This window comes from Takifugu rubripes, chromosome 6 (assembly GCF_901000725.2).
Source record: "Takifugu rubripes chromosome 6, fTakRub1.2, whole genome shotgun sequence".
NCBI lineage: Eukaryota > Metazoa > Chordata > Actinopteri > Tetraodontiformes > Tetraodontidae > Takifugu > Takifugu rubripes.
The window spans coordinates 11,393,398-11,416,313 of record NC_042290.1 but is presented as its reverse complement, the minus strand read 5'-3'; the positions used below and the strand labels follow the sequence as shown (position 1 = coordinate 11,416,313).

Here is a 22,916-nt window from a genome sequence, read left to right as displayed (position 1 = left end):
GCCTCACAGCCCGGTGAAAACCGCAGTGATGTTTAAAGCTGAAGGTGTCATTAATATATTGTGGTGCTTTTCTGACCCCATTAACAACCTTTAAAGGAGCAAAGGGACAATGTTGAGATTAGCTTATGTACGAGCTGGTTGTGTTTGCTAGCTGCCTTAAATGGGAGGAACGTGAACACACTTCAAGTCGCTTTAACTCGTTTATTTCTTCAGTGTTCAGGAAAAGCCTGTAGCTCTAAAAAAGGCTGAATGTTGTGAGTCCTGAAGACGAGTCGTCTTCCCGCCGTGTTTATCTGAAGCCGTAATCCGTCCTCATTCCTCTGCCGTCTGGGCAGCGTATCCCCAGCCTCCCCTGCAGCTTCTCCTCCTGCAGGCGGGTCTCGCTGGAGTCCACCAGGTCGTAGATGTTGTCCAGGGACCAGACGGGGGAGGGGAACCAGGCCTTCACCTCCCCGTCCTTCTCCACAAACAGCAGGCTGAAGTAATCCTTGTTGATCTGCAGCTGTTGTCTCATGTGCTCGATGTCCTCGGGAGACAGCGGCTCCGTCTCCGTCTGACTGTGGCCTGCAGGGAAACATCCAGGGCTTCATTAAAGGATTAAAATCCCCCCCCCCCCAGGGGCCCCCAACGCACCGTTTAGTGGAAACAGCTGAACGCTCCCTTTCGCCCGGTCTCCGACGCCGGTCATCTGCAGCGCGGCAAAGTGGCGAACACCTGAGGAGAGACGCAGAAACACGCCCCCTAGCACCACTAGAACCTCCAGCAGATTTCTGATGTCTGAGGACGGGACTGACCCAGGGGACACTCCTGTCCGCCGAGCGCGGAGAGCTGCTGCTGGAAGGAGTGGTCCTCCTCCGAGGGGGCCGAGAGGAGCAGGAGCCTCCTCCTGGACGTGAACCTGAACAGGCAGGAGACCCGTGAGCGCCCGTCCCAGAGCAGCTGCGGAGCGTCTGTCAGCTTCACCTGAGCAGCGAGTTGTCAGCTCCGGGCTGGGGGGGGCGTTGGGAGCAGGGAGGAGGGCTCTTCCGCTCCTTCTCCTTCTCCTTCTCCGAGCGCCTGGAGGGGAAGCTGTCGATGTGCTGGAAGAGCGCCGGAGCCGCCGGAGGAGCCTCGAAGACCCTCTGAGGGAGGAAGGTGAGAGGGTTAGTCAGGGAGCACGCGGGTCGGGGGCGGGCGCGGTGCTAGAGGTGCCTACGCCGGGCTTCATGTCGTAGTCGGTGACGGTCATGGAGAAGAGGTCCGAGGACGAGAGGCCCAGTTCTGCTCTGAGCAGCGAGATCAGGCCCGGTTCTGAGGCGTGTTCCGATTGGCCGCTGAGCGCAGGCTCCCCCTCTGAAACACACCGCAGGCGTGAATGCGCCCGTGCACGTGAGCAGAAGGTGGATTCGGCCGGCGCTTCCTACCCAGCTGGTGGTGCCGCAGCGTGAGCGCCGCCCCGCCCACGAGGGTCGCCACGGTGATCTTCCTGGCGGCCAGCTGGCAGAGGTGCTTCTCGTTCTCCTCCCTCTGCTGGGTGTAGAGCGACGCGTCTCCGCTGGGCGTGGAGATCACCTGACAGGAGAAGCACAGCCATCAGGTGGGACGGACGAGGGGCAGGAGAAACGAGCGGACCTTCTCACCATTAACCTTCTCGTCCCCTTCAGCCCGTCCAGAAGCTGCTTCAGGGCAGCTCGGTCCTTCTCACTGGCCTCGCTCCCTTTCCTCTTCCCTTTCTTCCCCTTCCCTCCTTTCTTCTTCTTCCCAGAGCGCTGGTTCTTCTTCGGGTTGGTCCCTCCGTCGTCGGTACCTGCAGGTCTCCTCTGGTCCTCCTCAGCCGTGGACTCGAGGCTGCGGACAGACGGGATCGTGACCTGGACGTGGCGTGAAGATCTAAAAGCCGCCGCCTGTCAAAGCACCTGTCTTTCTTCTCTTCTTTTGTGGTGCTGGGCGGTGATGGAGCGGCTCCGCCCTGTCCCGCCGAAGGGGTCCGGCCGCCGCTCCTCGAGGATCCGGCCGCCGGAACCTTGCGGATGACAAAGCGGGAGCGTCCGTTCAGGATGTCCTGGATCCTGCGCTTCAGCGCCGCTTTCTTGTCCGGAGCCGGTTGTGTCTGCGGCCCGGCCGAGGTCGTGTTTCCGGTTCTGCGAGGGCTCGGGACGACCCTCCTCTTCATCGTTCTCCTCAGGACGACCTTCTTTTTAGCGCCTCTGCAGCTAAATCAAGGAGATCAAACAGCAGTTTGGTGGTTACCGTGCCAACGCCATCACACACATTCAGGGGATCAAACCTCTGGTGTTTTCCTTTTCTGGTCATCTTCTCCAGCTTCCTCATGGGAAACTGGTCGATGAGCTCCAGAACCGCCTCCACGCGGACCGGATAAGGGAAGCGCTCGCTGGTGCGGAGGTTCTTCTTCACCACCAACATGGTGAAGTCTCGTTCCTGCAGCATCGGCGGGAATCAGAGCGGTTTCAGAGGCCTCGGGAGGCGCCACGGTCGGAGCCGGCGCGCGGCCGCTTACCGAGCCGCTCAGGTCCAGGTAGTGCAGCAGTTTGGTGACCATGTCAGGGTCCAGGCTCTCCACCGTGGCCTCTCCTGCCGGCGTCGTCTTCTGGATGCGACCTTCCATCATGGCGTTCTGGATGACGGTGATGATGAATGTGTCTCGCTCTGCGAGGCGGCAGTTCAGCGCTCTCTGAGGCAGACGGGAGACGGTTTGGGTCAGAGCCTCAGCCAGCGGCTCGCGTTCAGGACCACAAATGCCCCCGGTACCTGGTCCAGCTCCTCCAGCTGTTTCTCCATCATGCGCAGGTAGGGGCTATTGTGTGACGGGGCCGTGATCACCCACAGACGCCTCTTACCTGGGGAGAAGGACGATGTCGTGGCTTTGGGGAGGAAACACACACATCACGCGACTCACCTGCAAACTCCGCCAGGAAGTCCAGCTCAGGAGCCAGGCTGGACGACGGCTCCCCGGCCCCCCCCCTCTTCTTCTGTGCTCCCCCTGGGCTCCACCTGAATGAGGTCTGAATAATCTCCCCAGTCCCTCACGTTGGGGTCCAGCAGATCCTTCTTGTGGGCGCCCTGCGACCTGCTGGGGTCGAACCCGGAGCTGCACGCAGCAGCGAGCAGCAGCAGAGCGAAGCGGAACATCCTCTGTGACGCCGCGGCGCCGCTAACGGGACCAGCTGGAAGCGTTCAGCCGACAGATGTTTGCAGGTCCAGACACTCGGTCCCCAACACAGGTCCCAGCTGAGGACTCTCAGAAGTAGACGGAGCTCAAGAACGGTGATAGAGTCCCGCCAGAATGGAGAGACTTCCCCTCTCCCTGGACACACACACACACACACACACACACACACACACACACACTCAAACACACACACCCCCTCCTGGTTCACATTAGGGCCCTCGGCTGTTAACAGGAAACTGCTGCAGCTTCAAAGCATTTTTGTCCCGCATTCTCTTCGTCAAGGATCTGCATGTCGGACACACTCCCAAAGACGCTCACGCACGTTTGGAATGACGAAGTTAGTTCCAGTTGTTGAGTCGGGACAACAGTGACAGCTCAGCACGGTTTCCCTGGGGATCAGAAACACTCCCACCTCAGCCGCTAAAGCTGCGTTCAGGAGTCAGCGTAAAGAACCCAGACAGGTGGTCAGGGAACGCTTCCTCAGGCAGGAGATCAATGGGAACGCAAACCTCTTGACCTTTGACATCATCAAAATGCTCGGACTTCCAGAAGACCAGTTGGAGCAAGAAATCGCATGAACGTGAGATGTGTTGAAGTTCGATTCATTATCGACCAAATTATTGCTTGTTTTCGTGTCGGTGAGCTCAAAAGGAATCCGACTGACCTGTTTACTGAATTCTGACAGTGGAAAATTCTTCCACTTTGCTTTTGGCACTTAAAAGGATTTTCACTCAACCGCAGTGGAGCTGATGGGAGGAGCAACAAGGAAAGTTAATTAGCGAAGCTGTTTTATGGTGTAAAATGAGAACCAGCAGCGCCCTGATGCGTTCCAGCCGTGGAAGGACAGCAGATGATGAGAGTGGCCGCGAGGGGTAAAGTGTGGCGCTACAAATAAAAGCTGCCGCTGCACGGGAGCAGTAAGGGACAAAGAAGAGATTGTTTGGTTCTGTGCAAATGCAAATGTCCGAGATTTACCAGGAAGTGGCTCCATGTTCCACGGGACAGGCCGACAGGTGCCACGTCAGCCACAAAATAAACACGCAAAGTACAGAAAATGCTGCTTTGGTCACCTGCTGACATGTTATTAGTGTGACAAATCTAATCCAGTTCAAGAGAAATACATGTTATAACATTTAATTGTGAGAGTTTCTGTGTGGGAGATAAAATGCCGCCCCCTGGTGGACACAAACAGCGTCTCATCCTTTTAGGCACCTTTTCCCCTCCAATAAACCTGTTTTACGCATAAATCTTTATAACGTCCATTTGTTTAAACACATCGTCGTGAACATCAAGAGCGACTTGTGGAAACATCTGCTCCTCACACGCACACGCGCGTGTCTCTCTGGTCCAGTACCATCCGCGCGCCGGCCGCCCTCCGGACTCCTTCCGGGTCAGGGTTCACCTGTGCCGCACAGAGCCGGACTGCTAGCAAAGGTCAGTCGTGTTATGCGCTGATAACTTTCCTGTTGTCTCTGTCCTGCGTGCACCGACGTCGCTTTGTGACTCCGTGCGTGTACAGGAGCGTTTCCCCTCAAATGTGCGCCACGTTGATTTGCACGGAACAGACGCATGCTAACGACCAGCTAGCCAGCGAGCTAGCCCGCGTTAGCATTTAGCATTTATGTTTACAGTGGAGCAACAAGGCAGAAAATAAATGGACAAAGCTGCTCACATAGTTGAAAATGCACATAATTAACGCCAGGAACTGGGTATTTAAAGCATTGCCTTTATTTTTATGACGATTCTCTTTATGAATGACGGTTGTTTCAATGGCCGCCATATATTAAAATATCATATATTTATGCCACTGTTATTAAACGATCGTTACACTTTTTAGGACATCGTCTTTGTCTTCTCTAAATAAAGACAAATCATTTGCTTGCGGTGCTATAAACTCTATATGCAACACTGAAATGACATGTTTTATGCAACTTTTTTATTTTTTTATTATTGCTGACGTGACACTCTGGTTCCCTGATCCTGAACGCAACATGAGTTCTGGTGCTCGGACACGTGTTGCATGGATGTCATAAAATAACAGCCAAAGTATTGTGCTGATAATGTGACCGTTTGAAAACATTCCAGCTTCAGTTATCAGCTCTTTTTTATCATTGCACCATCAGTTTCGTTGACCGTTTTAACAATTAATGAGATAATGGTTTACTTTTTAAAACCTAAGAGAGTCTGGTGGCGCGGTGGATTCTTCCAGTCTGGACCCCACCACACCAGTATCCCGTCCCAGTTCACTCCGGTCCCATTATCTCCCTCTAAAGCAAACACGGTGTTTCGTAATTCAGTGAACTACAATTTGAAGTGTGTGTTCTCGTGCTTATATTTAAACGCTCGTGTTTGTTAGATGGAAACAGAATAATGTGTTTTGGATCCAAGTACACGGGACGATGCAGGGGAAGTGTGTGTCCGTGTGTGTGTGTCAGGTTCAGAGTAGAGGGAGGGTCGATGTGCTGTGAAGTGTGATGACTGCCCCCCCCCTCACCCGCCTCTCTGCTCCCTGACCAGGAGGGGTGCTGCCTGTCTCCTGGTGTGTGTGTTGGACGTGTGTGCATCATGGCGAGCCTCCTGCGTGTGGTGGCGGTCGGCTGCTCGGGGACGCTGTTCAGCGGCGCCGCCTGCGCGAAGCTGCAGAGCAACCGCGCCGTCAGATCCTCGGGCCTTCGCTTCTTCAGGACCCACCAGGCTCTGGGCAGGTGTGCCTCCCCAGGTAAGAGGGAATCAAGACTCGCTCGCCTCGTTTTTACGTGTTTTTAGAGGATTCGTCTTCAAGAACCTCTCTGTATAAATGAAATTTCTTTTGTTGGTGACATTTCGGAGCTCTCTTAAAGCCCCTTTAGTAGCTTTAATGCCCGAGGTCAGAGCTTTTGCCCCCCGCAGCCCTGATACAGAGCTGCCTGTTTGCTGTGAAAACTAGCGCCAGCCGGTTGCAGGTGCTCCACGTCTGAGCGTGCTGGATGTGTGAGCTGATGTGGCCCGTCAGCGAAGGCGACGTCCCCACGGGTCGCCTGAAGGCAACAGCTGTTCCGGACACACAGATGTCAGGTTCCGCGACCCTGCTGTGACCTCTGTGGTGCACGACGCATCTCTCTGTCCTGTGTTTTGTTGAACTGCTTCATTTTCCTTTTGAAAAACAACAATTAAAAGGCAAAACTGTTATTTATGTAAAGGCGTTCAGGTACTTTTTAAGCCAACAGGGGGCGCCAAACGGTTGATTCCTGCCAGCGTTCGTGTCATATCACATTTTTGCCTTTTAAATCTAAATGAGTCACATCTGCATCAGTGATTCCAGATGTTAGTCACCTGTGTCTGATCTCTGGAGGCTTCCTCACAGATGCCTTAAGTCTTATTGCCGTTCCCACAGCGGACTGTCGTTGGACTTTCTCTGATGGACTATTTAACCTTTTAAGAGAGCAGCAGAGTTAAGGGGAAAGAACCTGAAAGGAAGAACTCCTGGTGGAGTTTGAGTCCACACGATGACGAATAAAACTGCTTCTTCGTGTTCAAACACCGAAACTCGAATCTAAGCTAGCTCCTCTCCGTCCTCCACAGGCGTTCCGTACAAACAGCTCACAGTCGGGGTCCCCAAAGAGATTCTACAGAACGAACGCCGCGTGGCGATTTCCCCCGCTGGCGTCCAGGCCCTGGTCAAGCAGGGCTTCAACGTGATCGTGGAGTCCGGAGCTGGAGAGCCGTCCAAGTTCCCCGACGAGCATTACTCTCAGGCCGGCGCCGCCATCAGAGACATGAAGGATGTGTTTGGCTCTGACGTGGTGGTGAAGGTGCGCGCCCCCGCCTTCAACCCCGCCCTGGGCGTCCACGAGGTGGACATGTTGAAGGACGCGTCCACCTTGATCAGCTTCATCTACCCGGCTCAGAACCCGGAGCTGATGGACATGCTGTCTCAGAAGAAGGCCACCGTCCTGGCGATGGACCAGGTGCCCCGCGTCACCATCGCCCAGGGTTACGACGCGCTCAGCTCCATGGCCAACATCGCCGGGTGCGTATGAAAGCTCCGCCCCTGGCGGTGGGCGCCCCTCCTAACGTGCCGCGCTCTGCCCGTCCTCGCAGGTACAAAGCCGTCGTGCTGGCGGCCAACAGCTTCGGCCGCTTCTTCACTGGCCAGATCACGGCGGCGGGGAAAGTGCCGCCGGCGAAGGTGAGTCGGCGCGGCGGCGTCAGTCGTGAGGCGTGAACTCAAGCGTGCGCTTGTTTAACGCCGCTGTGTTTATGTGCAGGTTCTGATCATCGGCGGCGGCGTGGCCGGGTTGGCGGCCGCTGGCTCCGCCAGGTCCATGGGCGCCATCGTCAGAGGCTTCGACACCAGGTGTGTTACACAAGGAGATCTGGAGGAGTCGTTAGTGGGGGCCGACAGACAGGCAGGCAGGCAGGGAGACAGGTAGGCACGCAGGCAGGTAGGGAGACAGGTAGGCAGACAGGTAGGGAGACAGGTAGGCAGGTAGGGAGACAGGTAGGCAGGCTGACGGACGGACAGACAGATTGAGCGATCGATCCGTCTGTGATTCTATCGCCTGTCTGTGGTCGATCATCCTGTTTCCTCCCTGGGGCCCAGACGTGCACGCTGAGCACGAGCAGTTTTCCAGTCAGAACCTTCTTTCCCAGATGTTCTTAATAATCCAACATTCTCCGGCATTTTGCTTTCATTGATTTCCACTTTGACTCTTTGGAGAAAGACTTTTATTCCAAATCAAAGGTTTTTAACGGCGTTCCTTTGGGATGTATCCCGAATCCTCCCCCCCCCTCCAGGGCCGCAGCTCTGGAGCAGTTCAAGTCTTTGGGGGCGGAGCCGCTGGAAGTGGACATCAGAGAGTCGGGAGAAGGTCAGGGGGGCTACGCCAAGGTGATGTCGAAGGAGTTCATCGAAGCAGAGATGAAGCTGTTCGCCAAGCAGTGCCAGGACGTGGACATCATCATCAGCACCGCTCTCATCCCCGGTACCCCACAGATCCAGGTTGGTCCGTGACCCGGGCCCGGCCGAGCTGACCTTTGCATTGTCCCTGCGCAGGCAAGCGTGCGCCCATCCTCATCACCAAGCAGATGGTGGAGAGCATGAAAGACGGCTCCGTGGTGGTGGACCTGGCTGCCGAGGCCGGAGGCAACATCGAGACCACCGTCCCCGGGGAGCTGTCGGTGTACCAGGTCGGTCCGGACGCCGTGTCCTCGCCCCCGCCCGTCTGCCGCGGCAGCATCATCACGCTCCCGTTTGTGTTGCAGGGAGTGACGCACATCGGCTACACGGACCTCCCCAGCCGCCTGCCCACGCAGTCCAGCACGCTGTACTCCAACAACATCACCAAGCTGATGCGGGCCATCAGTCCCGACAAGGAGAACTTCTTCATCGACGTCAAGGACGTGTTTGACTACGGGACCATGGACCACGTTGTCAGAGGATCTGTTGTCATGCATGTAAGAGACATTAAAGTTGTCTGCATCCCATCAAACACATCTGCGCGGCACCTGTTGACGTCACCCGCAGTTCCCCATTACAGCCGCTAGAGGGCAGCATGCAGGCGCATCACTGTAGCTCCCCATTACGGCCGCTAGAGGGCAGCATGCAGGCGCATCACTGTAGTTCCCCATTACAGCCGCTAGATGGCAGCATGCAGGCGCCATCGCAGTGTGTCTTCATTATTCATGACGTGACACAGGAAATTTAAAACATTTATTGCCTTGAAAAACTTGATTTGTACAGTTCATTTTCATAAATGTAATATTTTGAGGCAGGATTTTGGCATCATCTGTCCAACAAACCTCTGAGGGTGTAACTTGACCTTTTTCTGGTCCCAATTATGATCTCACGTCAAAACGAAACATAAATGATCCAGATATCGTTTTCAGCACCAGCTGCTCGTTTGTTTCCTCCTGCTTTGATGTTCCGATGCTTTTGACGGGAGAGTCTAATGTTTCACGCTGCAGCTCTTCACCATCAGGCAGCGGGATCCGGGAACGAAAGCCGAGATCCGATCGGGTCCAAATGAGCCTCATTTGATATTTCTGAGGCAGCTCACATTTATCCTCATTTCCATCACTCTCCACCGATGCTTCATTCCACGTGAAGCGAGCCAAAGTGAAAACAGAACTGTTAATATGATGTTTAGGAAAGATTAATTCGGTTTTGTTTATCTTTCACCCCCGTTTTCCTTCCTTTCCCATCATGCCATTCTCTTCCCCTCCAGAATGGAAAGAACCTGTTCCCCGCTCCCCCGCCCAACAACGTGCCTGTCGCAGCACCTCCGAAGACCAAGAGCGTCCAAGAACTGGAGAAGGAGAAGGCGGCCCAGGTGTCCCCGTTCCGGGCGACCTTCACCACTGCTGGCGCCTACACTGGAGGTCAGATTTCCCTGAAGGTTTCCCCCAGCGTGACAACGCCAGCACCCAGCGGTGCTGCTGAGCGTTGCTCTGAGGTGAAGGGCAGGTTAATAATCCTGACAAGAGGCGAGAGGTGACACACACCGACGCCCCGTTAGCGTCAGGAAGTTGTAATTGTAAAAGCGGTGTCACGCTGAGCGCGCGTTTGAAGTGCTGCTGCAGCGGGCGGTTCCCATGGTGCCACCGGGCGCTGCGTGTGAGCGCACCACATGCACTTAATGCGCTTCACACATTGTTGAGGGGCAGCGGTAGTTTCCTACTTAACACCACCACACAGCTGCTCCTGGTCCTTCTGCTCAGTTTAAATATCTGCATTTTAACCAAACTCAGGCTTCTGACAACCAGTCTCACCAACCTGAAACCTGTTTGCTCCCAAAACAGGAAGTCGCAACCTGGGTGGCCAAACCGGGCCATTGAGGCGCCTTCTTAATGCAAATGTCTTTGTCTGTTCTTCTGATTGTGTTAAATTTCACAAGTCAGGGAAAAATGAGCACTGAAATTTGGGTTCGTTTTCTGAAAGAGGAAGTTAGAAGATGAGACGAGCGCCAACTGAAAACCTTGATAACCTCTGGTCCACAGTGACTGACAGAATCTCGCTCTTCCTCTCAGGCATCGCCACCCTGCTGGGTCTGGGTCTCGCCGCTCCCAACGCCGCCTTCACCCAGATCGTCACCACCTTCGGCCTGGCCGGGATCGTGGGCTACCACACGGTGTGGGGGGTCACCCCCGCTCTGCACTCGCCCCTCATGTCGGTCACCAACGCCATCTCAGGTCAGTTTTCTCCCCCTCAAACCTGCGGAAATGGAGAATTAACTGCACAGAACAAAGCTGCGGTGGGAGGATCAAAGAGGTCGCAGGTCAGCCGAGGGCTCGTCGAGCCTCGAGAGGCCGTGTCCTCGTTGTCGTTGGGCTCCTAACGCAGGCGGGTTAAGAGGTGAGCTGGCTAATTGCTCTTGTGTGTTCTCACGGCTTTGATCACCGCCGAGACCCTCGCCAGAGGAGGAAGTAACGCGCCGGCGGTGATCTTTGAGCAGCTGGGGAGGCCTTTGCTCCTTCGCCGCTGCGCCACACACCCCGAGCTCGCCGCAAAATCTCGGACGGAAAGTTTTCACTTCCTTTTAAAACTTAACTGCGTTCACCTCGGCCACGTTCTCACGTCCTGGTCCTGGCGGCGGCGTCCCCGGCCCTCTCCGTCTCTGGGTTATGCCGCCATCATCATCATCATCGCTCTTCTTCTTCTCCGTTTGGGTATTTTCCTCCCACATTTGTCACAGCTTTGTTTTGATTTCTGACCGACTGCAGTTATGGAAACGAGACCGGCAGAAATGTCGTTGCGTCAGCTGTCATAAAGGCACAAAATCACGGAGACGTTAGGGAATCATACTGGAATTTATGGTTTGACCGGAGGCGACGCAGCCGGTGGCGGGTCGTCCCGAGCGCCGTAGACGATGGCCTCATATCCTGCGACCTTTCGCTGCCGAAACGCAAATGTCGGGATGCCTTAACGGCGCGTGACGCTCGTCCAACCCGTGTGTGAAGCGGCACTTGTTGGGAATCTTGGCCTCCCTGTTCAGCCGTCACTCCTGAAATGAAGGTCAAATGTGCCGTCCTGTTGCTAGGCAACCTAACGTCTGCACAACACAACGAACAAGACTCCCAGAGTATCAGATATTTACTGCCTGTAAGCCAGGATGGCTGTTATCAAGGTTTGCTAATCCTCCATTCTCCCTGAGCCTCAGATCTTATGGAGCCACACAGGGGAAATATATTTAATTGTACCTGCGCTGAAAAATGCTAAAACTCTCATTTGTAGGTCTGACGGCTGTGGGTGGTCTGTCCCTGATGGGAGGCGGCTACTCCCCGACGTGTACCGCTGAGACCCTGGCTGTGCTGGCTGCCTTCATCTCCTCCGTCAACATAGCTGGTGAGACACCTGCACACGGCCATCGCTGCCAGTTACAGCAAGCGTCGGCCAGTAAAACAGCAGCCAGGGATGAAGAGCGAAGCATTCTGAAATAAGACAAGTCTCACAGCTGCACCGTCATGCCCTTCAGCTCATACCAGTGTTTGGCTGCGACCTGGACCACACACACACACACACACACACACACACACTCATTCCTGCTAATAATAATTCCCATTCTAATGATAAAGTGTTCCCAGAGTCATTAAAGTTCTCATCACTCTCTTAATTGTCCTGGGAAATAGTGTTCCACCAGGACGGAGCCGTGAGTTTACTTTAATTTCACCTATTAGCTCGCAGTCAGACAGGGAGGGTTTTAATGTGAGACCTTCCGCCACCACGCAGAGGCAATAATTCATGAAATTAGGCAACATCTCGAAATCTGCAGGACGAGACAAACTTATGTTCTAAGACAAAAAGTGCCTGAAAAAATCAGGACTGTGTTTGTGGAAGAGGAAGGGTTTCTAGGTTATCCCGCAACCGGCCACTAGAGGGCAGAAGGACCGCGGGGTCACATCAACACACGAGCGTTGAGCTGCAGGGGAGCGAAGAGAACAGGCTGTCAGCGCTTTTGTTGGCTTCTGTTGTGAGTTTTAGACTTAATATGTGTGCAATAAAAACAAAAAGGAGGGAAAGGACATGAAAATTCCTCCATGTTAATATATTGACTCAGATTGGTTTGTAGCATTAGCAACCAGATCGTTATTATTGTTATGGTTATTACGTGTTTTACCAGTCTGAGACTAAAATTACACAAGCTGGAAAGAAACAGGTGCTAGCCTCTGATTCACCCGTGTGTGTGTGTCTGTGTGTGTGTGTGTGTGTGTGTGTGTGTGTGTCACATGGGTACAGTCCTACCAGAGTGTCGCAGTAATGCGAGCTGCTCCCTTCTGCTTTGACACTTTTGAGGTTTTCTTGTAGAAATATTTACACTGACACCAAGTCGACTTGTTAAAGTTTTAACGTGACTCTGAGGGTTTGGAGCTGTTGCTAACATGGACCCTAAAGTATCTCAAATTAGCCCGGATTCATGTCCTACAGGCGTCGGCCTGAAGGCCTCGCACTGCTGTTTTTATTCACGTAACTCAGGTTTGATGTATTTAGTCAGAGTCTTCATCATTGATTCAGAGGGGCGAGTTTCACTCCAAACATGACGTATAGATGTGCGAATGGGCTGTAACCGGCGTCCAAGCTGCAGCCTCCTTTTATTGGACTGGAGCGGCACGTGTTTCGCTGAGCGCCACAGTCAGTTTTTCCCCTCTCAAACATAAATCTCTCCTATTATTAGATTTGCTAAAAATGCCTTCGCTCGCCTGATTTGGGGCCACTGTAAACACAGGTGTATTTATTTTCCCCGCCTCTCTCCAGGTGGTTTCCTGGTCACTCAGAAGATGTTGGACATGTTCAAGCGTCCCACCGACCCTCCGGAGTACAACTACCTGTACCTGCTCCCTGCCGGCGTGTTCGTGGGGGGCTACGGCGCGGCGCTGCAGGCTGGATACAACATCGAGCAGGTGGGCGGCGGCCTCCGCAGGAGCAGATCTGCGGTTTCCCCCCCGAGCGTTGCTGAGTTCTCCCCCGTAGCCATAGCGATGCAGAACAGGCAGCGGCTGTAGAAAAGTCAGCTAATCCGGATCCAAAGCCGCCCTGTGTTTGCCCAGATGTTGCTCAGGACCCTGCGAGCAAACCGCTCGCCCTCTTTTCTTACGCTTCCCTTTCTCTCTCCAGATGATGTACTTGGGCTCGGGTTTGTGCTGCGTCGGTGCCTTGGCGGGCCTCTCCAACCAGAAAACCGCCCGCCTGGGTAACGCTCTGGGAATGATCGGAGTGGTCGGGGGTGTGGCCGCCACTCTGGGCGCCCTGAAGCCCAGCCCAGAGCTGCTGGCTCAGATGAGCGCCGCCATGGCCGTCGGCGGCACTGCAGGCGAGTGTTGGTGGTGGCGCGTCCGCAGACACGGCTCCCCTCTGCACCACACATGCACACAGCCCAAACCCACTCACAAACATGGAACCCCTCCAAACAGGCCTCATTAGCAACACCTGGCTGCTCAGACAGACCCGTTTCCCAGCATTCACCCCGTACGTGCGTGCACGTGCTTGTGATTTGCTGGCTGTTTGTGTGGGTCCTTCAAGGACACGGAGCTTTATTTATTCCCCGCCTGTCTCCCTCTCCAGGCCTGACCATCGCTAAGAGGATCCAGATCACCGACTTGCCTCAGCTGGTGGCTGCCTTCCACAGCCTGGTGGGCCTGGCCGCCGTGCTCACCTGCGTGGCCGAGTACATGGTGGAGTACCCCCACTTTGCCACCGACCCCGCGGCCAACCTCACCAAGATCGTGGCGTACCTGGGCACCTACATCGGCGGCATCACCTTCAGCGGCTCTCTGGTGGCGTACGGCAAACTGCAAGGTAACCCGCCGCCGCGGTCCCGCTTTACCCGCGAGGGTCCCCGTCAACCCACCTGACCTCCGCCTCTGCGCCCGCAGGCATGCTGAACAGCGCCCCCCTCATGCTCCCCGCTCGCCACGCTCTCAACGCCAGCCTCATGGCCGCCAGCGTGGGTGGGATGATTCCCTACATGCTGGACCCCAGCTACACCACAGGCCTGACCTGCCTGGGCTCCGTCTCGGCTCTGTCTGCCGTCATGGTGCGCACTGTCTTCACGTTGAACTTTTCCTCCACGCTCACAGACAGAACGATGGCGTTCAAACGGTTCAGGAAGGCGACGTTACCGATGAGTCAGGAGGGGAAAAAGTGACAGGCTGGACGAAGGCGTGATATAAGATTTCCTCAATAAATCTGAAGGAAAAGTTTGAGTCAGGTACGACTGGGGCGAACGTGTTTCACATCGGGACACTGTTGCCGGGCAACGCGAAAGTCCTTTCCCGAGGAACCGGCGGAAAATATGACAGATAAATCTAGGCGTGTTTAAATCCGGAAGGATCGGTTCTTTCGCGTCTCGGTCACAGCGAGGGCTCTGAAACCCAGCAGGAAACCCTCCGTCGGGTGCGTCTGGGTAATAAAAAGCGGCGCGTTCTCTGTCGGAAAACCGGCCGCCGCTCAAAGGTGGTTCTGATTTGTCCTGAAACGGCTTCAGTGAGTCTGTAATCAGCAGCGTGCTGTGATGTACCGGCGCCTCCCAACGAACCCAACAAACCCAACGAAACGCTGAAATGATGAGGCGCTGACGCGCGCCAGGCGCCCGATGCAGTTGGCGCCCGATAAAACTGGAACTGTACGGATGATGGAGCGTCCGATAATGAGAGGATCCGACTGGGAAAGCGCCAGGGAAGCTGGAGAACGAGTTCTTTTTGATTTGATCACTGCTGTCGGTTGGCTTTGGTGTTGAATCCAGGAGGTAGCGCTTGTATACGCAGCCTCGCGTCCACTTTATTCAAGCCCTCTGTCCTCCTCCTCCAGGGCGTCACGCTGACCGCAGCCATCGGGGGCGCTGATATGCCGGTGGTGATCACCGTGCTCAACAGTTACTCGGGCTGGGCCCTGTGCGCCGAGGGCTTCCTGCTCAACAACAACCTGCTGACCATCGTCGGAGCGCTCATCGGCTCCTCTGGAGCCATCCTGTCCTACATCATGTGTGTGGTGAGTGTGCTGTTCCTCTCCTGGCCACCAGGAGGGACTCTAACGTTACCTTAACTCCGGCCCGTCTGGCTGAGGTCTCACACGAGCGGCTCCCACAATTCTGCTGATTTGCTCTGCTGGACACAATCAAAGAGGGGTGAAAGCACAAGCAACGACAGGAAAAGGAAATCCAAATGATCTCTCACTGTCTGCGCTCCAGGCCATGAACCGCTCGCTAGCTAACGTGATCCTGGGAGGTTACGGCACGTCATCCACCGGCACAGGAAAGCCAATGGAGATCACAGGCACACACACAGAGGTCAACGTGGATCAGACCGTGGACATGATTAAAGAGGCCCAGAACATAATCATCACTCCAGGTAACACACACACACACACACACATTTTTATTTTCCTGCAGCATTAGCGGAGTGTGTGTTCTGTTTATTTAACCTCTTCTTGACCTGCGCTACGTCACCGCTTGGCTGGGATAATTGACAGGTCGCGGTGGAGCGGCCACACACTCTCCGCACGGGTTTCTGTGTGGTCGCCGCTCTGGTAACTCGACGTTCGGCAGCGCGTGGTATATATGCAAGGTCGGGGGAAAATGAGGTGGAATGGGAACATGCTGGCTTTTTGTTGACACTTCAAACAGTGTGTTCAGCGTCGGCGGCTGGAGCCGAGGCTCCCACCTTTGTTCCAGTTCGGCGCTTTTCTCTCACCTAAGCACGTCCACCCCTCCCACCGGGACCGTGGCGACGCTCCTCGGCCGTCTCCCGGACCGGGCTGGCCGGCGCTCCGTCGGCGTTCCCGCTCACGTGGGACTGAAGGCGTCCAGCCTGCAAACTGCTGGTTGCCGTCACAGTGTTGCGAACATGTGCACGAAACTTCCTTCTTTATCCTCACTTTATTGGAATGAAATAGGGAAAACTGGAAAACTTCAGTACGCCCATCAGAGCTGGAAAAAGCCCGAGTGACTGATCCCACGTTTACTTTTTTCTGCCCTTTTGTTTTCATTTTGGACTTTCTCCCTAATTGGGGCCGTCACGGCCACTTTTCCTGACTGACGTCCGCGCTAACGGCCGATAATCTCCCCGACTTCCCTCCAGCTACGAGTGGGCTTGATCTTATCGGGGAAAACTCCGGAGAGGCTTAGAGAGACGTGTGCGGGTGCGGAGGGAAGGGATTCGCCGCTCCTTTCTGTTGTTTTGAATCTGATACGCCGTCGGCTTGAATCGGAGCGTCGGAACGCGGCGGTTTGTTGTGACAAGACTCGTAAACACCGCTGGAGCGCGGAGCGTGTTTGTGATGCCGCGCAGCAGCGTTATTGAGCGGGAGACCCCGGCGGCCTGGCGTGCCAGCCTTTGAAAGAGGCACCTGATTTTCCGGGAAGATACCGCTGGGAAGGTTGGAGCAGCGTTCAGGAATGCTCATCTGGAGAAGTTCTGGCCTGTTGGCTTCCACGGGAAAAATATGTAACTTTTTTATGAGCCATGTTTGGCCGCGTTTCTGACCCACCCGAGTCTTTTTAAAGTGTCTTGTCGTTTTGCTGGCGCAGAACGGAGCGTTTAATCGCCTCTGACGGGCTGTGAAAGTGGATCTGAGCTCCCGCGGAGACGCGGAGCCTGACCGCCTCTGAACCTTCTCGCCGTCTGTTGTCTCCCAGGTTACGGACTCTGCGCCGCCAAGGCCCAGTACCCCATCGCCGAGCTGGTGAAGATGCTGACGGAGGCTGGGAAGGATGTCAGGTAAAGAGAGCCAGTCCCAGTGGAACCTGCTGCTGCAGCTGCTGCTACTTAAAGTATTTGTGCTTGATTAGAGGAAGGTGGGTGGTCAGACCCCCCCATCCTGCACTCTTCCTCGGCCTTAATGAACCAGACACTATTAACAGTTTAAAGAGCCCCACATAGGAAGCTTTTAGTCTCCCCACTGTCCTCCTGATCATGTGGGATCACACGGAGGGCTGAAACTGACGATCCGGGTCTGCAGCTACAGCTGCTAATGGCTCCCAGAACCGCCGGGCCGTCTGCAGACTGGATCCCAACTCTGCAACTGGTGGGAAAATAAGTCTGCAGAGAGGCCGGTGGTTAAAGAGCAAGGACCGACCTCTAGGATGAAGCCGTCTCGGGTTCAGAGGTTCTGTTGTAAGCAGCTGTGGAAGAGAGCTGAGGTTCTGACTCCACTTTGGTTTTTCCAGGTTTGGAATTCACCCCGTGGCGGGTCGCATGCCGGGTCAGCTCAACGTGCTGCTGGCTGAGGCCGGCGTTCCCTACGACATCGTCCTGGAGATGGAGGAGATCAATGAAGACTTCCCTGGTAAGATGCAGTTGTTGGGGGGGGGGGTTTCTGGACTGGTTTATTCCGACCACAGATCAGCACCAGCAGTGTTTGGACTCAGGAGACAGTTCGCTTAGAGATTTGTCATCTTCACACTTCTCACAGTTCAGATTAAACAGAGGAGACGGCGCGAACCACTTGGTGCTTTGAACCTTCAAACATTCCTCTGTTTATTCCAGAAATATGGAAAACACTTGTTGCGGAAACCTAATTTTTCCCGCTCTGTTGTGATAAACCCGGGCGCTGCGGTCATTTCACACATTCGTCCACACGACGGACCTTCTTCCGTCTCATCTCTGGTCTCCGCGGTGCAACGTTCACGTTTCCGTGCTGTTGGAATGTCCGCTAACTAACGAGCTTCTTCTCCCGACGCTAACGACCAGAGACGGACCTGACCCTGGTGATCGGCGCCAATGATACCGTGAACTCGGCCGCGCAGGAAGACCCCAACTCCATCATCGCTGGCATGCCTGTGCTGGAGGTGTGGAAGTCCAAGCAGGTGAGGCGTCCGCTGGGTGGGAAGGGGAGGGCTGTTCCCAGAGAACGCCTCCCAACGTCTGCTCTCGCCCTCCAGGTGGTGGTGATGAAACGTTCGCTGGGCGTGGGATACGCCGCCGTCGACAACCCCATCTTCTACAAGCCCAACACCGCAATGTTGCTAGGAGACGCGAAGAAGACCTGTGACGCCCTGCAGGCCAGGGTCCGAGAGGGCCTGGTCCAGCAGTGAAGGACCTCCCTGACCCGGCGTGGAGCACCTGGAGGGTTAAGACCTGTGGTCCAGGTTTCCCAAACACGCTTCAGCATTAAATCGTCTGAGCCCAGACGCCCCCCCCCCCCAGAAGGCAACTCCTTTTATCTTCTTTGAATAAGAGAAATTGTAATAAGACACACGTGTGCATTAGGAGCAACAAAACAGTAGTTTTTTAGTCCACAGATTTTTTCGGGTTTGATTTTAAATATTAACCTTCAGCAACAATCACAAATGTAGATACTTAAAGATTAGAGGAGACTTTTAGTAAATAGTTGTGAATTAAGTGCAACCAAACTGGGCGTTCGAACCAGGTGAACCGCACAGTGAGCTAAGGTTCTTTTGAAGAACTGTTCTTCCTTTTGTTCTCTGCTCCGCCTTTGATGTTCTTTCATGTGCCACGCCCTCCCCCCCGCTGTAAAAAGCCCTTTTGTAAACGTCTTTCAGTCGGAGAGTTTTTGTAGAAATGCACAAACCCGTCATTGGAACCCGGCTGTCTGCCTTTTGTACCTCCTCTCCTTCGCTACACTCGAGTGACCCCCGCTTTAGCCTCGACTCCATTACGCGCGGGTCCAAACCCAGATAAAATCCACTGGAACCTCATCGATCAAGCCTTTAATGCAATAAACAGAACGGCTCTGAGCTCTTTATTCCAGGGGACCACATCTGTCCTGCCGAGTGCACACGCAGTCGGAGCTGCTCTCGCTCCAGGTGTTTCCCATCATCCCGAGTGGTTCTGATATGATAGAACAGCCGGCAGCTGGATTTTACAGTTCCTCTGTGTTTTTTTTATGTAAGCGAGTGCGGCTGATCCACTCGTGTGTCCTCGTTAGTGCTCTGGAGGTGCCCGCTCCAGCTGAATCGTTCTTTTACCCTCTAGAATTGTTTCAACTCAACCCCCCCCCCCCCCCCCATCCAGATTGATAGTTTAACGTCAGAAGTTTCCACCACCGGCAGAACGACGGTGTTTGTCTTAAACGTCTCGGCCAGTACTGTAAGTTCTTCATCCTGGGACCTGATACACTGAAAACTGTCCTACCTCTGCCCCAAACCACCAGAAACTTTCCATGGGATCTGCACCCGACTTCCAGAGGATGTGTAAACGGACCAGATATTTTCCATCCACACACCTTGATGTGACCAGTTGCCTGTTTTGTGTGTGCGTGTGTGTGTTCACTTCTGATTCCCGAACCGTCAGACCTCAGCGTGCTGCTAGTTTACCGTGTTCTGCAGATGTCGTTTGGATAAATAACCGTTTAGCCACAAATAGATGAATTTGCCGAGTTTCTCTGTGTAAACTATTGATCAAAATAAAGATGGGAATAATTCTTCGCCATAGCCAAAATGACCCCCGGTGCCCTTTTTTTTCTGTTGTGCAGGGTAAGAACATGTACGATGTACCATGTTGGGAAATGAAGTGTTACTGTGAATGTCTCTTTCCTTCCGCCTTGTTTATCATGGAACATTTTCATCCCTAATAAACCTGTATTTACACAAGAAGCTGCCCCGGGCTGTCATTCCATCCCCGTCCGACTCTTTGGAGGTGCGATCGGATTCCCGGCCAATAAACAAGCTGATCTTCGAGCTTTTCCCTCGGGTCTACCGCAGCTTTGATGGTCAAGTTACCTGCTCGGGTTTTTTTTCTTTTTCTAAGAAAACACAAATATTTGCAGCAATTACCTGGATGAAGGCGAGGGCGCAGCGCTGCTCTTACGCGGGGAGGTGGATATAAACGCTTGGAGCTGTCGCCCCATCGCTGGGTTCTTATGTATACAGGCTGAAATTGGAAATCGCAACCAATTTATGTGAGAAAACCTCGAAGAGGATCTTCCTGTGAGGAGAGACAGATGGGAATGGGCTCTTGTGTACAGAACGGCGGTATATACAAACTATTACGGCAGAATCTCCAACACATGTAGATTATAAAATAAAAGTCAATCCAGGAGGATGAGTAAGCATCCCGAGGTCTCCATCTGCTGCCTTCATCCCCTCATTTGATTTTCCCTAATGTTCAGGAAGCCTCGTCAAAGTTCTGCGAGCGGGAAAATGCGCGCGATCACGTGGGCGGGGGGCAAAAAAAAGCGGGAACTGGTTTATTATTTATACTCGAATAAAGAAAAAACCCTTTAATGACATTAAGTGGTATTAAACCTGATAAATCACCGTTTTAAAATCGCCTAGTAAGTGATTGTGGACCCGTTTTTACTCTCGGAACCCGCACGGCCGGATCGGATCGCATGATTCCACCATGAGGGTCGCGATAATGACTGAAACGCAAACAGTTTGTGCGACATTTTTCGCCCATAAGCGGCACCTGATTGCCATTCAAGGTGGGGGGATGGAGGCACTTAGAGGGGGAGAGGTGCCCACAGAGATGGGGGAGATAGATTTATGAGGACGGAGATCGCATGTGTGCGCGATGAGGGCGGATTCTTTCTGTAACAAGTAGCACTCAGACGGGCTGTTATCAGGCTGCACATCTGGGGGGGGGGGGGGGGGGGGGGGAGTAGGGTGGGGGTGTCACCCCCGGTGCACAGGTGAGATGCAGAGATTGCGTCACCTACCTGCCGCACTTTAAAGGTTGGAATAATCTTTCTTATCTATCCAGTTTGTGTTTTTATTGTACTGATTAATTGCACATCTGGATAGTTGCAACTCCAGTGCGTGTTTGTGCCGGGTCATTTACCCACAATGCTGTGGGGCAGCCACCATGGCCGCGCCCTGGCGATGCAGCCATTGAAATTTAATTTGACATTTAATTCGGTGGTTTGATATGAGAACGCCTTTGATGATGATGATGATGATGATGATGAGTTTGATAAGACAACGCACGCATGTGCGTGTGAGCGGTTCATCTTCACACGATGACGTTTCTCTTTTAAACTGGAAAAAAAAATGAACAGAGCAGTTTTATCAGCAATAGGAAGAAGTCTTCACAGTTGACCCCAAACGCACCATTTAATTAACTGGATTGAAAATAAACTCGAGTCTCATAATGTCGCTTTTTATTAAAGTCATTCACACCTGGCGTCATTAAAGCGAAACGGCTATATTAATAAGCGAGCTGTGAAACGGCGCCGTAAATTGCTAATTTAGCGGTTACGCTAATCCTAGATGTCGGATTTATCACATTGGGACTGAAAGATTTTGCGGTTTCTTCGAGACAAACTCTTCCCACAACCACGCGGGATCGGCTGACCTCAGGTGCGTCTGCGCACCTTTTCAGACTTCCGGGACGCCTGCGGCCACATTCAGACCGACGACCATCCTTCACTTCCCCTGAGTGAGTCGCTGCTACATGTTGCTAAATGGTGCTAAAGCCGTGCTGCTCCCTTTGTTGTTGCTGTTCTTTGATGTGCAACGTGCTTTGTTGTTCCTTGCTTCGACTGAAACTGAGAAACAAAGGCAGAAGCATTAAACGGGCACGCAGATGTTACCAGCACGCGGCAGATGCCAATATACAGTTCCTGGTTCCACTTGGAAAAGATTTCCTACAATACTTGGTTTTGAAGTCGTTAGAGGTCATTCAAGGTAATCTGTGATCTGTTGGTTTATCGGTAAATATCCAAAAGGTTTGAATTCTTTTATGGTTTGGAATTCTGAAATGAAGTGGTGGCATCGTTGAAGCCCTGCTGCTTTGTTGAAATGTGGTTGCTTTAAGGATGTCGGCCTAGACCACCACCACGGTTGGTGGACATCATCTGGAGGAGCCTTGGATCAGTCTTTGGCATCCTGAGGAATCCAAGTTGAGCAGTGATTGAAACCAGAGTGGCAGCAGATGGAGGCTGACTGTTACAGATGACCCGCCTGCTGGATCGCAGGTGGACGATGAATTTGTAGAGACCGGTTGAAAGGAGCGACCTGCTCGGCTCCGAGCAGAGGCCAGGGCTTCACCAGAACCTGCAGAGGCTTTGAGGCCTGAGATGATATCAAGATGGTGGATGATGGATGTTAACGTATCTGAACTGAAGCTTGCGGCAGCAGAAGAGCTGGAGTCAGAGTTCGGGGGGGCGGGGGGGGGCACCTTCAGGTGTTCCCCATGAGGGATCAGAAGTTGTTTGAGCTGGACTTGTTGATCCTTTGGTGCCTTTTTCAGATGGATTACTCGACGTTGACCAGCATCCCCCTTCAATGCCAAAGGAATCCCTTTTGTTAAAGTGACCTAGATTGAGACAGCACTGTTGCCATGGTTACAGCGTCTCATTAGGATGTGTGAGCTTGTGATGATTCATTAATGTTGAGTTTAGAGCTGGAAAAAAAGGATTTAATCCAGATCATCTCCAGCAGCCTGAGAGTCTCCTTTCATAGGAAGTCCTACTGAGCTGTATGTTAAAAGCCCCCCAACCACCCACACACACACACACACACACACACACACACACACACACACACACGTGCAGCTTCTGCCTCCTCTGAAGTTGTTTTGACTGCGACCGACCTGAGATTAATGTGGACGCACTAACCTGGCCGGCGAGCAGCGCGGTCGCTCTCTTTACGGTGGGGTTTGACGGCCGCTCACGGCCGCTAACGTAAACACGGGCAGCAGTTCTGCTCTTTCAAGCAGCTTTTATAGTCCAGCTGCTTCTCCTCCTCCTTTAGGGGCTGAAGGATGCTTGAGTGGGGGAACTAGTTAATGTAGCGGTAAGTAGCCAAATGGGTTTTTCCTTCAGGAAGTTGAATCATGCGCAGCATCCGTATGTTTGTGCGTACGTGTCAGTGGA

General features: G+C 53.6%; 2 protein-coding genes across 3 annotated transcripts; one reads left to right on the top strand and one right to left on the bottom strand.

Moving 5' to 3' along the window:
* Window positions 1-187: 187 nt before the first annotated feature.
* On the bottom strand, window positions 188-3,569 carry ccdc80l2 (coiled-coil domain containing 80 like 2). Of its 2 annotated transcripts, XM_011604954.2 has the most exons (12): window positions 2,897-3,569; window positions 2,749-2,837; window positions 2,498-2,671; window positions 2,267-2,418; window positions 1,896-2,192; window positions 1,620-1,827; window positions 1,404-1,551; window positions 1,196-1,332; window positions 964-1,121; window positions 795-898; window positions 634-714; window positions 188-564 (listed from the first exon to the last, which is right to left on the bottom strand). In XM_011604954.2, exons 2-12 carry the CDS (start codon window positions 2,779-2,781, stop codon window positions 290-292), a joined length of 1,767 nt encoding a protein of 588 aa, XP_011603256.2. In that variant the 5' UTR covers window positions 2,782-2,837; window positions 2,897-3,569; the 3' UTR covers window positions 188-289. The 2 variants fall into 2 exon arrangements, with proteins under 2 accessions (XP_011603256.2, XP_029693314.1); XM_029837454.1 differs by having other exon boundaries at window positions 2,749-3,569.
* A 935-nt stretch (window positions 3,570-4,504) lies between these two features.
* On the top strand, window positions 4,505-19,695 carry nnt (nicotinamide nucleotide transhydrogenase). Its single transcript, XM_003965584.3, has 21 exons — window positions 4,505-4,603; window positions 5,687-5,888; window positions 6,731-7,178; window positions 7,250-7,337; window positions 7,417-7,505; window positions 7,946-8,133; window positions 8,205-8,338; window positions 8,414-8,605; window positions 9,376-9,529; window positions 10,178-10,339; window positions 11,382-11,492; window positions 12,900-13,045; window positions 13,260-13,455; window positions 13,707-13,940; window positions 14,018-14,178; window positions 14,952-15,131; window positions 15,331-15,490; window positions 16,777-16,858; window positions 17,308-17,426; window positions 17,831-17,946; window positions 18,022-19,695. Exons 2-21 carry the CDS (start codon window positions 5,735-5,737, stop codon window positions 18,172-18,174), a joined length of 3,267 nt encoding a protein of 1,088 aa, XP_003965633.1. The 5' UTR covers window positions 4,505-4,603; window positions 5,687-5,734; the 3' UTR covers window positions 18,175-19,695.
* Window positions 19,696-22,916: the final 3,221 nt, after the last annotated feature.

Excerpts from the sequence above, each read along its gene's own strand:
- ccdc80l2 (XM_029837454.1), bottom strand. The coding sequence starts at position 2,781 with ATGATGGAGAAACAGCTGGAGGAGCTGGACCAG. Across the intron at positions 899-963 it reads GCTGACAACTCGCTGCTCAG|GTTCACGTCCAGGAGGAGGC; the intron begins GTGAAGCTGACA and ends CTGCCTGTTCAG. Across the intron at positions 565-633 it reads TCAGCTGTTTCCACTAAACG|GCCACAGTCAGACGGAGACG; the intron begins GTGCGTTGGGGG and ends GTTTCCCTGCAG.
- nnt (XM_003965584.3), top strand. The coding sequence starts at position 5,735 with ATGGCGAGCCTCCTGCGTGTGGTGGCGGTCGGCTGCTCGGGGACGCTG. Across the intron at positions 8,606-9,375 it reads GAGGATCTGTTGTCATGCAT|AATGGAAAGAACCTGTTCCC; the intron begins GTAAGAGACATT and ends CTTCCCCTCCAG. Across the intron at positions 10,340-11,381 it reads GGTCACCAACGCCATCTCAG|GTCTGACGGCTGTGGGTGGT; the intron begins GTCAGTTTTCTC and ends TCTCATTTGTAG.